General features: G+C 48.4%; 2 protein-coding genes across 6 annotated transcripts; one reads left to right on the top strand and one right to left on the bottom strand.

The window, feature by feature from the left end:
- Positions 1-2,375: 2,375 nt before the first annotated feature.
- On the bottom strand, positions 2,376-6,299 carry CCDC163 (coiled-coil domain containing 163). 2 transcript variants are annotated; one of them, XM_027578888.2, is made up of 8 exons: positions 5,764-6,299; positions 5,642-5,675; positions 5,275-5,462; positions 5,082-5,163; positions 4,731-4,917; positions 3,809-3,909; positions 2,967-3,061; positions 2,376-2,677 (listed from the first exon to the last, which is right to left on the bottom strand). In XM_027578888.2, the coding sequence occupies exons 1-8, from the start codon at positions 5,839-5,841 to the stop codon at positions 2,570-2,572; spliced, it is 873 nt and encodes a 290-aa protein (XP_027434689.1). In that variant the 5' UTR covers positions 5,842-6,299; the 3' UTR covers positions 2,376-2,569. The 2 variants fall into 2 exon arrangements, with proteins under 2 accessions (XP_027434689.1, XP_027434696.1); XM_027578895.1 differs by lacking the exon at positions 3,809-3,909 and having other exon boundaries at positions 5,764-6,297.
- Positions 6,300-6,398: 99 nt separating this feature from the next.
- On the top strand, positions 6,399-11,666 carry MMACHC (metabolism of cobalamin associated C). 4 transcript variants are annotated; one of them, XM_027578933.1, is made up of 5 exons: positions 6,488-6,622; positions 7,190-7,334; positions 8,387-8,581; positions 10,089-10,241; positions 10,749-11,655. In XM_027578933.1, exons 3-5 carry the CDS (start codon positions 8,477-8,479, stop codon positions 11,166-11,168), a joined length of 678 nt encoding a protein of 225 aa, XP_027434734.1. In that variant the 5' UTR covers positions 6,488-6,622; positions 7,190-7,334; positions 8,387-8,476; the 3' UTR covers positions 11,169-11,655. The 4 variants fall into 4 exon arrangements, with proteins under 4 accessions (XP_027434717.1, XP_027434709.1, XP_027434724.1 ...); XM_027578916.2 differs by lacking the exon at positions 7,190-7,334 and having other exon boundaries at positions 6,399-6,622; positions 10,089-10,130; positions 10,749-11,665; XM_027578908.2 differs by lacking the exon at positions 7,190-7,334 and having other exon boundaries at positions 6,399-6,622; positions 10,749-11,654.
- Positions 11,667-12,201: the final 535 nt, after the last annotated feature.

Below are 12,201 nucleotides of genomic sequence, written 5' to 3' on the forward strand. Positions count from 1 at the left end.
ATATTAGCATTGTGTGGTAACAGATCGTAGCTACACTTGTGGTGAGCATACCATAATGTATAAACTTGTCCAATCACTATATTGTACACCTGAAACTAATGTATTATTTTGTGTCAACTACACTTAAATAAAAACAATTTTAAAGATATGTGATAGGAGACAACAATGGAGGTTAAATGTGGGCTTAAATGCCTAATTTGTCCTTTCTATTTTATGCTGTGAGAACTGTCAAAGGTTCTTGAGCAGAGTAGCCTTAACAGGATAGTTTTAGTTAGATTAATTGGTAGCTCACAGTATCTCCAAAAGGAGAAAAAAAATCCCCCAGCCCAGTACCATTGGCCCAAAGCCTTTCCTATATCATTCTTATGGCAATACATAATGTGCTGCCACCTGGTGACAGTTCAAATACCATTGTTCCACATTGCTACTGAATTTTTCTCTTAGAGCCCTGGCACTCTTGAAAACCTGTCTCCCACAAAGCCTGATGCAAAGTAGTTGATAAATAAGTACAGCACTTGTACCAAGTAGAATTCAATAATGCTATCATACCAGTTGTATCATTTGCCCAATGAAAGATGTAAAAGACAAGGATTACTTGTACCTTGAGTAGGAAGATGAGCCTTGATGGCAAGTATTTAATTTTTTGAAGAAGTTCTGTTTGACCCAAGTCTGATCTCTACCATTCCACTCGGCAATTTCTTTTTTAAGATTTATGTGTTTATGGGGCGCCTGGGTGGCTCAGTCATTAAGCGTCTGCCTTCAGCTCAGGTCGTGGTCCCGGGGTCCTGGGATCGGGCCCCGCATCGGGCTCCCTGCTCTGCGGGAGGCCTGCTTCTCCCTCTCCCACTCCCCCTGCTTGTGTTCCCTCTCTCGCTGTGTCTCTCTCTGTCAAATAAATAAATAAAGTATTAAAAAAAAAAAAAAGATTTATGTGTTTATTTGAAAGAGAGGGAGAGATTTGGGGGGAGGTAGGGAGAGAGGGAGAGAATCTCAAGCTGACTCCCCACTTAATCCCATGACCCTGAGATCATGAGAAAGAGTTGGACGCTTGACCAACTGAACCATCCAGGTGCCCCTCAGCAATCTCCTTAATACTGAGGGGAAAGAACCAAGGAATGCCTTACAGCTATTCAGGTGTCAAAGGTCCACTCTTCATGACCTGTCTGCTACTTAGGCCAAGGCCTTGAATATACCCCATAACAAGAAGTAGTTCCTACCTACTCATTTCAGCCTTTTATCATGCTTTTATTTCAGATAATTGTCTCCTCTTCCCAGCTAGATGGAGCTAAGAGCTGGGACCCTTATGAGCCCACTGCACATCTTAGCTGAGGGCAAATACATACCAGGGCTGGTATGTATTATGCTCAGTAAATATCCACTATCCTTTGTCTATATTTAGCAGTGGAAGAGACCTCATGAGATCTTAGTGGGATGCTGCTGCTTCTAAGGAAATCTTGGACTGCATTGTCTAGAATACAAAAATCTAGGTAAGGTGAAAGTAAAGCTGCCCTTAGTCTACATAGAAAGATATACTTCCAACCAAGGGATGGAAGGATTAGAGCCAATAGCCACAAGGCCTATTTTTTTAATATAATAGGAAATATCAGAGTACATCACTTCTAGTGATTCAATGAGTATTAAATCATGAAATCTGGGGGTGCCTGGGTGGCTCAGATGGTTAAGCATCTGCCTTCCGCTGAGGTCATGATCCCAGGGTCCTGGGGTCGAGTCCTGCATCGGGCTCCCTGCTCAGCGGGTGGTCTGCTTCTCCTTTTCCCTCTGTTCTCACGTGCTCTCTCTCTCTCTCTCAAATAAATAAAATCTTTTAAAAAAACAAATCATGAAATTTGATTTAGTAAATATATACATGTATATATCATTTAACAAATATATAAATGTATATTTACCACGATGTAAACTGTATTTCTTACTGGAGGTCTCAGTCAAAAAATTTTAAAAGCCACTGGATTAGAGGCAGAAACTGAAAGAAAAGAGACCAGGAAACTGCTACAGAAATGCAAGCTGGGTTGGGCTGCTGAGGATGAAGTGGTGTGGCAGGACTGGAGAAAGCCTTAAGAGGCAGAAGCTGAAGATGAGGAGAGGAAGCCTTCTCGTACTCAGGTCCAGGGCCTACCTGAATGCCTCACTCTCCTCTGCATCCCCATAGCAACACTGCCCCAGAGCACTGTCCTACCTCATTCTACCCACCAGAACAGGAGCTCCCATCTTCTTCCAAGTTCCACTAAGCGCAGGGCTTGCACTCAGAAGGTACAGCTATAAATATCTATGAACTTGGATTTCAGAGAGAGAGATGGCAGGAAGCAGTCAAGTAACAGGAGGAAACAAAGGTACAGTTAAGCCTATCCCATGTAGGTGCTGATTCAGAGAAGATATCAGGGAGGGTTAAAACATTTTATTGCAGTTGGTGGACAGGGATGGGCAGGCAGTGACAAGCCTCAGTAGGGAGGGCAGATACCAACTAGATCAAGAAAGAGGGGCAGGGGGCCCAGAAACAGGGCCTTGGAGGGGAAGGTGAGCAAAACTACTCTCTCAAGTCCTTACAGGTCACTCAGGAACATTGTGAGGCCCTTAAAGAAGAGATTCTCCTGCTCAAGGCTCTGGGCCTAGAGCTGTAAGCTGCTGGGCTCCAGTTTAGAAAGTGTGCTCCTCTGGAGATCTAAGAGGAGAGAAAAGGAAGAGAAAACAAACCATCAGCAAGCACTATGATACACATAGAACTAAGCCCTGGGCCTGTCTGATGGGGAGGAATAGACAGGCCTAACTTGGGATAAGTAATAACAGAGGATGATGGATTCACCAAAAGAAGAGGCGGAGATTCCATCTACCCAGTGCCAAACAATTAGACAGCAGACACCCACACACCATTCAGATTCAGCCTCATCCAGCCCTGGGATCCCTGCCCTTACCCCCACCTAGCTTCCTTAAAAGTTCCCAGCTGCTCTTACTGTCCAGAAGACTGACTTCAGAGCTAGATGAAGAAAGAGATGTGGCGAAGGTGGCAGCCACAGGCAGCTTAGATTGCAGGATGTGAACGGAAGTCCTGGAAAGGGGAAAAGAATCAGAGGCAGAAATGGTGACTGTGGGGGCGACTGGGTGGCTCAGTCATTAAGCATCTGCTTCAGCTCAGGTCATGATCCCAGGGTCCTGGGATCCAGCCCCACATCAGGCTCCCTGCTCCGCGGGAAGCCTGCTTCTCCATCTCCCACTCCCCCTGCTTGTGTTCCCTCTCTCGCTGTGTCTCTCTCTGTCAAATAAATAAATAAATAAAATCTTAAAAAAAAAAAATGGTGATTGTGGGACAAGGGGACCCTCCCAGCACAGAACTGTCCTCCATCCTGAGGCCAGGACTCCAGTCTCCTCCCTCTTCATCCTCTGAATATACCTCAGTGACCCTGTATCAAATAAAGAATGCCCAGTACTACCTTTATGGGCTGTAATCTAGATACTCATACCACCCTACCAAACCATGTCAAATCTAGGATAGTTGAGGGGCACCTGAATGGCTCAGTTGGTTGAGCGTCCAACTCTTGATTTCACCTCAGGTCATGATCTCAGGGTTGTGGGATCAAGACCCACACTGGGCTCTGCACTCAGTGAGGAGTCTGCTTGAGATTCTCTCTCTCCCTTTGCCCCTCCCCCTGCTCACGCTCTCTCTCTCTCTCTCTCTCATTCTCTCTCAAATAAATAAAATCTTTTTAAAAAATCTAGGACAGCTGAACTTTGGTCCCCAATGCCTGGCCTCTGAGACAAATCCCTTCCACTGCCATAAGCACCCGCAACCTCTGACCTGTGGAGGTTGTGTTCACGCCGGGCATCCTGTGCCTCTGTCCTGGCAGCCTCCAGGGTGTGACCCTTGCCCTCCTGGCCACTTTGGAACTGCTCCAACATCTGCCAGACCACAGAACCAGGTAGGACCAAACCTCTCCCTCTGCAGGAGGAATCCCCCTCCCCACCACTGGCATATTCAGCACACATGGAACTCTCATATGGGCAATGACAGTTTCTCAACCTGGAGAAGTGAGCTTGGGAAGAAGAGCTTGGGAGGGAGGTAGAGTCACCACAGGCAAGAGAGGAACAGATAGGGATGGAAAAGACTATCCTGCCTACCTGCAGAACAGAAAAGGCAGAGAAGAAAGGAAGGGGCCTCCACAGGGAGATATGAAGAGACAGGTCTGATCCTAGTCCTACCTTCTGGCTGTGGGCCTGAGCTTGCTGCCCCTCAGCCATCTGCTTCAGCAGCAGCTCCTGGTGCTGGCCTTCAGATGAGAGAAAAATGTAAGGAAGCTATTCTCCAACTTTCCTTTTCCCTCCCTGCCTTGTGCCCAGCCTGGTGCTGACAACTGAGACAGAGCATTCTGGTGTAGCTATTGGGAAGCTTCCAAGCTGACTGGGGAGACTGGACTCACACCATGGAGGTAAGACAAAACACTTGGCCAGACTTCAGAGCAGCTCAAGCAATCAGAGCTATGGCCACTTACTGGGATAGCAAAAAGACTCTCCAGAAAAGAGAACAGGTGAATTTGTACCCACCCCCCCATCTTTTACTTACTCAGCTGGTCCCGCAGCAGCTTCAGCTCCTCCCAAGGAATCTCTGACTCCTCCCACAGGAGTTGCTGACAGCTGTGTTAACCTAAAGCCCATCAACAAGCCCAGAGGACACTACCAGGAGTTAGAGGCCTGAAGGAGGAGAGAACTTGCCCATCACATACTCATTCTGCAGCTCTTGGTGAAGGCCACTAGAAGCACTGCACTTTCGTGGTCCTGTTTGTATTTGGGCTTGGGCCTGTTCCTGCACCTGGCTTCGAAGGCCCTGCAGTTCCCTTCTCAGCCCCTCCAGGCGTTGCTCCAGGAGGAGGGCCCTCCGCTCTGGGCCTCCCTGCAGCAACCTTAGTGATGCTGTAGTGAGACAAGTTGAGCGTCAGCCCTTCTGAGAGTTTTACACATGAGCCTAGACACTACCCTTGCAAATCAAGACACAAGTAAGTGCACAGGAGGTGTGTAACAAAATCGTGTGTGTACATAATGAGCTATGCGTATGAAAAAAACAACTGGCCAGATACCTTCCAGGGCACAGATCTGGTATTTCTGCTGCTCTCGCTCTTCCAGCAGCCCCTGCACAGACTGTCTTAGTACCTCAGTCACCTACCCAGGCAAGAAAAACCACATGAGCTATTGTGTAAAGGGTTTCCCCAACCCCTGATATCCTCATCTCACACAAACACCACACATAAAACCTAGGAGTACGCGCTTTACCTGAGCCTGGGATTGAAGCTGGGATCGAAGAATAGTAACTTCATCCCAGAGAGAAGCTGCTCTTTGGGCCTCAGCCCAACTCAGCCTCTCTGGAACAAAGGGAGTCTCTAGAGCCCAAGGCTGTCGAGCTTGGACACCAGACTGGGGAGGCAAGTGATGAGGGGAAATCCAGGTCCCAGCCAGGTCTCCTGTTGAGGGAATAAGTAAGGGACAATTGTGAGGGCTATCTTTGGGGGGGAAAAACAGATGTTTGTTCAAGAAAGAAAACAGTTGGAATTTGGAAGGAATAGTGGATGGTACAGGCACTGGAAAAAGGCAGATCCTGGAAAGAGAAAAGGCTGGAGGATAGAAAAGGGGCAACACTTACCTGCTGTGGAGACTCCAAGAGGATACAGCCGCTGCTACAAAAGAAACAAGTGCACAGGACAATAAGCTCTGAGTGTCCCTAAACCCAAAACTCCAAATGGGGGCCCTTAGGCGCCCCCTCACCTTAATCCTGGCCACATTTCCATCAGTAGCATTGAGAAGTGCGTCGAGGTGCTCAGACCAGCTCAGGCTCCTACTCATAACCTTCTGCGAGGCTGCCTCCTGGTGTCTTGTGTCCTTGCTCTCCCAGCCCGGAATACCCGAGGTACAGCCCAATAAAGCCACACGTCAGATAGAGAATGGGAATCGGGGATGTAATCCTAAAGGTAGGGATGCAGTATCAGGCCAAAACTGGGACTAGTCAGGGGAACAGCGCTTGGGGAAAGTAGGGGAAAAGCGAGATACTCTGATACGCAGATATCAGGTGGGAGTTGAGAGTACCAAATCTTGGTCGAGACCTCTCCAGATTCAAGACACATGCGTCATCTCGCAGAACATGTGCCAGCGAGTACAGCCGCCACTCGGTTGAAACCCTCCTTATAGACCGGGAAAGTCCGACTTCGGATTTGCAGCCGCAGCGCCACTAGCTCAAACCGAGTTCGTCTCTCGCAGAGACAACCGGCGATGGAGGCTGCCTAACTACGTTTCCCTGGAAGTGACACGAACATGCAAACCCCCACCGTGAAGCTTGCCGGGAAACTGAGGCTTTCGAATTCTGTAGTTGTTGTCGTCGAGGACCAAGTGAACTACATATCCCAAGATGCATGGCACCGAGTCAACGCCATCCCGCTGCTGGTCCCAGTAGTTCTTGGGAAATGGAGTCCGAGCCACCTTGAAACTTAACGGACCAGGTTATCCTTGAGACTCCATTCCCCAGAAAGCTCTGCGCGTAGCGTGCACTATGGAGCCGCAAGTCGCAGAACTGAAGCGAACGATGGAGGACACGTTGTGCCCTTTTGGCTTCGAGGTTTACCCGTTTCAGGTTGGTTTATCCCTCCTGCGGTGCTGGGCGAGGTGTATGATTGGCCTGGGTGCTACTGAAGTGGAGCCCCAGTCTTCTGGTCCTTCCCGAGCTCCTCTGGCCCCATGTCCCTCTGACCTATCGGGACAGGGTGTCAACGGCGACTTTGTTAAAAAAAAAGTAGAGAAACGGTCGCACGTTTGTCTTTTTACCCCCATATAATGCCATATTGATGAATGGGAGAAACATAATCCAGTAATCTTGTGGCTCTGCCACCTCCATAATTCCGAGGAAGAAAGTGACCCCTGGAGCCAGTCACTTTAGAAGCTTTCTAAAGGAATTAGGATAGGGCAAGGCCTGGAAGGTTTGCGTAGCTAATATTTAGGCCATCTGAGAAGGGAAGGGCATTCCCGTTGTTGAACAAGCGAACAATTGGCTGGTTTGTTCCATCTACCAACAGAAGGATAATTCATGATATTACCAATCACCAGGGCTGGGCTGGATACAGAAACTGTGCACTTGCCTGACACAGAAGTCTGGCACCACCACCTACCCTTGTTTACATAGATCCATTTCCCCCTTATCCAGTACCCCCTGTACTGAGCTGTGTGCTTGGACAAAGCTAAATCAACTCAGCTTGAGCCCTTTGCCTGATGCTTAAGAGACAGCCCATTTCCACCCCTTCCACTGAGTGGCCCACAGCAGTGCTGGAAAAGAATATGGAGGAAGAGAGGTAGGTTGGTTCTAGCTTAAGAAGGACTAGCCAGAAAAAATGGAGTTGAGCTTCATGTGAAAAGAAGGAAAGAGGATTATGTACATCCCAAATATCAGGAACAGCTTGAGTAAAGGTGTGGAGGTAGTGATGGATGGCAGGTATGGAGAGAGTGAGAATGACGGGTGGGTCAGGTAGACCTGGGTGGGTAATGAGAGTTATTGTACTGAACAGAGCCAGTCATCCTGGGCTCCTACTTCTCATCCCTTCCCTCCCCCATATCCAGTTAGACACCAAACCCTTTAGGAATCTGTTACCTGAATCTCCCAAATCCATTCCCTTCCTTTTAGCCCCTCTATGCTCTGGTCCAGGCCAGTATTCCTCACTTGGATTACTGCAGTAACCTGCTTGCTAATCATTGTGTATGCAATCCATCCTCCACACTGCAGCCAGATCTTTCTAAAACTGATGATGTCGGTTTATTCCTTAAATCTTCGATGGCTAGCCCCTTGTCACCAAATTAGACCCATATTCCTTAAATTGGTATTCTAGGCCAGTCATAATCTCAAACCTACTGATCTCCACCCCTCTCCAGCTTCCCTTTACAAACCGTTCACTTCTATCAAACTGGACAATTTGCTGTTTTCCAAATATGAGCTTTTTGCATGTCTTTGTTAATGCTGTCACCTCTATTTATAATGCATAATGGAATCTTCCTCCTCACATCATCTGTCAGATTCCTTCCTAGCCTTCAAAACAGCTTCCAAGAAGCCTTTTCTAATTTTACAGGACCCTCATTTGGCCCTGTCATTGCACTAATCACACTATAATTTCTTTTGGTTCTTAGTTGTTCATGAATTCTCTGCTTTTCTATTCCAAATTCCCTGTCAAATTCCCCCATGGAGAAGTCCCCCATAAATATACATCATGCAGCATCAGTACAAATCCATTGAATGAATGAATGAGATGGAGACTAAGGCAAGATGTAGGAGGCCTTGAATGGTAGGATAAGGTATGAGCCTAGCAAAGGTCTAAGTTGGCCCTCTTGTGGGGCTGAATTTTCTCTGTTCCAGGTGGCATGGTATAATGCACTCCTGCCTCCAACTTTCCACCTACCCCTGCCAGGACCTACCCTGGCCTTCTTGGTACTCAGCACACCTGCCATGTTTGACCGGGCCCTCAAACCCTTCCTGCAGAGCTGCCGCCTCCAACAACTGATTGACCCTGTGGACCAATGTGTGGCCTACCACTTGGGCCGCGTTAGAGAGGTGAGCAAGGCTTATATATTCCCCCAGCTTCCAAGCCTGTAGCTGCTTCCAGCTCTTTTAAGCTCAGTGCAGGACTAGACCTACGTAGAGCCAAGAGCCACTTCCCAGATAGGATATCCTAAAGCCATCCCTGACATTTTGATCTCTCCCCATGCTGCTTTATCTTACCGCAGTTTCAGCTTCCTTCCTCTAGCAGCCCACCAGGTCTGGAATAAATCTCACTCACCCTACTCTGATGGGCAATTAATTATATGAACCTCAAACCAGACTTCCCTTGGCCTCCACGTGAAATAGGAATAAGCCCAGCATCCTCTAAGCATCTCTCACCTGTCTTAGCCCTAGACTGGAAGTTTTGTGCTGTCTTCAGGCCCTTTTGAGGACAGAACAGTATTTCCCCACTACACACACATACACATAAAATGCATACACATACATTGGATCTCCCCAAAGCTGCGCCAGGTCTTCCTCCACACTGGGACTCTGGAAGGCAGAGACGAGTCACCCCTTATAATAAATTTTTTTTTAAGATTTATTTAGAGAGGGGAGCGCCTGGGTGGCTCAGTTGTTGAGCGTCTGCCTTCGGCTCAGGTCATGATCTCAGGGTCCTGGGATCAAGCCCCATGTCGGGCTCCCTGCTCAGCGGGAGGCCTGCTTCTCCCTCTCCCACTCCCCCTGCTTGTGTTCCATCTCACTATGTCTCTGTCAAATAAATAAAATCTTTAAAAAAAATTTTTTTAAGTTTTTTTTTTAAGATTTTATTTATTTGAGAGAGAGAGAATGAGAGATAGAGAGCACGAGAGGGAAGAGGGTCAGAGGGAGAAGCAGACTCCCTGCTGAGCAGGGAGCCGATGTGGGACTCGATCCTGGGACTCCAGGATCATGACCTGAGCCGAAGGCAGTCGCTCAACCAACTGAACCACCCAGGCGCCCAAAAAAAAATTTAGAGAGTGCTCAAGGAGGGGCAGAGGGAGTCTTAGGCAGTCTCTGTGCTGAGGGTTGAGCCTGACACAGAGGGCTCAATCTCTAGCCCCTGAGAGACCTGAGCCAAAATCAAGAGTCTGGGGCGCCTGGGTGGCTCAGATGGTTAAGCATCTGCCTTCGGCTCAGGTCATGATCCCAGGGTCCTGGGATCGAGTCCCGCATCGGGCCTCCTGCTCCTTGGGAGCCTGCTTCTCTCTCTCTCTCTCTCCCTCTCTCTCTCATGAATAAAGAAAATCTTAAAAAAAAAAAAAAAAAAAAAAAAATCAAGAGTCTGACACTCAACTGACTGCACCACCTAGGTGCCCCAGCCCATCATAGAAGCTTCTGAGCAAGACCTTATTTCTCTTCAAACATGGGCCTTCCTGGACAGATCATTTTCTTCACAGTGGACCCCCGCACCCCCAAATTTAAGGTCATGTTTTCCCTTCAAATGATTTCTGAGGACAGGGTCTTGTTAATATTAGAGCTCTTTGGAGCAAAGTCATGATTCCTTTCGTACTGAAATGAGCTTCCATCTCTATCCCAGAACCTCCCAGAGTTGCAAATCGAAGTCATCGCTGACTACGAGGTACACCCCAATCGGCGCCCCAAGATTCTGGCCCAGACTGCAGCACACGTGGCAGGGGCTGCTTATTACTACCAACGAAAGGATGTGGAGGCTGACCCCTGGGGGGACCAGGTTAGAGGGCAAGTATGAATGAGTAGGACTGGGAGAAAATAGTGAAGGCCCCTCAAGATACCAACATCTTCCACCTCCCCTGTGTAGTAAAGGATTTGGTAGACACATCACCAGGGAACGATGTCAGGTATTGGTGTCAGGATATCAGGTCAGTCAGGAGCCCAACCCCACATGCTTTCTGGAGTCTACCTGGGAACAGTTGAGGTCAGAGAACCTAGTCTGTTCTTAAAATCTAGTTACAGGATGGAGGGGGCAGAGCAGTGATTAGGAGACCAGTGGTGAAGACTGGGAAGTTGATGGAGGCTGTTTAAGGAACTCTCCGTCCGGCCAGAGTAAGCTCATGAAAAGGGTTGTCCAGGAGAGGAAATGGGGGAGCCCAGGTACAAGAGTAGTTCAAATATAGAGTCAGTGTCCTTTGAGAATTGAACAAGCCTAGTCTGCAATGATGGTAGTTGGACCTAGTGCCCAGTGACCTCCATGACCTTGCTTTTCTTTACCCTCTCCCAGCACATATCAGGTGTGTGCATACACCCCCGATATGGGGGCTGGTTTGCCATCAGAGGAGTGGTGCTACTGCCAGGAATAGAGGTGCCAGATCTGACACCCACAAAGCCCCTGGACTGTGTACCTAAGAGAGCTGACCGAATCACCTTGCTTGAAGGGTTTAATTTCCATTGGCGTGACTGGACCTACCGGGATGCTGTGACACCACAGGAGCGCTACTCAGAAGAGCAAAAGGCCTACTTTTCTACTCCACCTGCCCAACGTTTAGCCTTCTTGGGCTTGGCCCAGCCCTCAGAGGATCCTAGCTCTACATCTCCTGAGCTACCTTTTACAACACTCAGACCCAAAAAGCCCCAGAATCCCAGCAGAGCCCAGGGCTGGCTCAGCCCCAGTGTCTCACCACCCGCATCCCCTGGCCCCTGATATCCTCCCTCCCGTACTTGCTGGGACTCGTTTTGCTTTTTGGCAAGGCAAGAGATTTTATTTTGGATATATTTATTCTTGATAAAAGAATTCTAGTAGAGATAGATCTTCAGTGAAGGATCTTGTCAAAACCGACAGATCCAGAATTCCCACCTGGCTTGGAACACGGGATTATTCCTATTAGCATTTCTCTGCAGTGCTCTAAGACGCTAATTGTTACAAAGCCTTTCTAAAGGGGAAATCATCCCCTAATGCCATCTGCCTCATAGGCTTGTGGGTAATGAATAAACACATGGAAAGCACGTCTGAAAACAATGCCTGGCTTATTCAAGTGGTGTCCGTTGTCATTCAAAGCCCTGGGAATCCTGTACTGCTGCTCAGAGGTCTTGCTTCAAGGAGTGGGGAACAGGCTGGAGTACCTGACAGGTGTCTGGGAGAGCACAGAATACACGACATAGTTCTGAATCTTCCATAGCCTCAAGGGCTCAGGAGGCACCCACCTTCTTCCCGGACATCCCTCCCTCCTCAGGACGAGATCAGTGAGGGCCAAAAAAGAACCACCTTCAAATCAAGGTTAGGATCCAAGGAAGCCAAGAAGTGCTCAGCACTGTTTTTTCTATTTTAAACATTTTGAGGGGCGCCTGGTGGCTCAGTCGTTAAGTGTCTGCCTTGGGCTCATATCATGATCCCAGGGTACGGGGATTGAGCCCCGCATGAGGCTCCCTGCTTGGTGAGGACCCTGATTCTCCCTCTCCCACTCCCCGTTTGTGTTCCTGCTCTGTCAGAATCTTTTTTTTTTTTTTTAAGATTTTATTTATTTGAGAGGGAGAGAATGAGAGACAGAGAGCACAAGAGGGAAGAGGGTCAGAGGGAGAAGCAGACTTCTTGCTGAGCAGGGAGCCCGATGTGGGACTCAATCCCGGGACTCCAGGATCATGACCTGAGCCGAAGGCAGTCGCTTAACCAACTGAGCCACCCAGGCGCCCCCTTGTCAAATAAAATCTTAAAAAGATTTTGCGAGCGAGCAAGTGCG

The sequence above is a fragment of the Zalophus californianus genome, chromosome 4 (assembly GCF_009762305.2).
Source record: "Zalophus californianus isolate mZalCal1 chromosome 4, mZalCal1.pri.v2, whole genome shotgun sequence".
NCBI classification, from domain to species: domain Eukaryota; kingdom Metazoa; phylum Chordata; class Mammalia; order Carnivora; family Otariidae; genus Zalophus; species Zalophus californianus.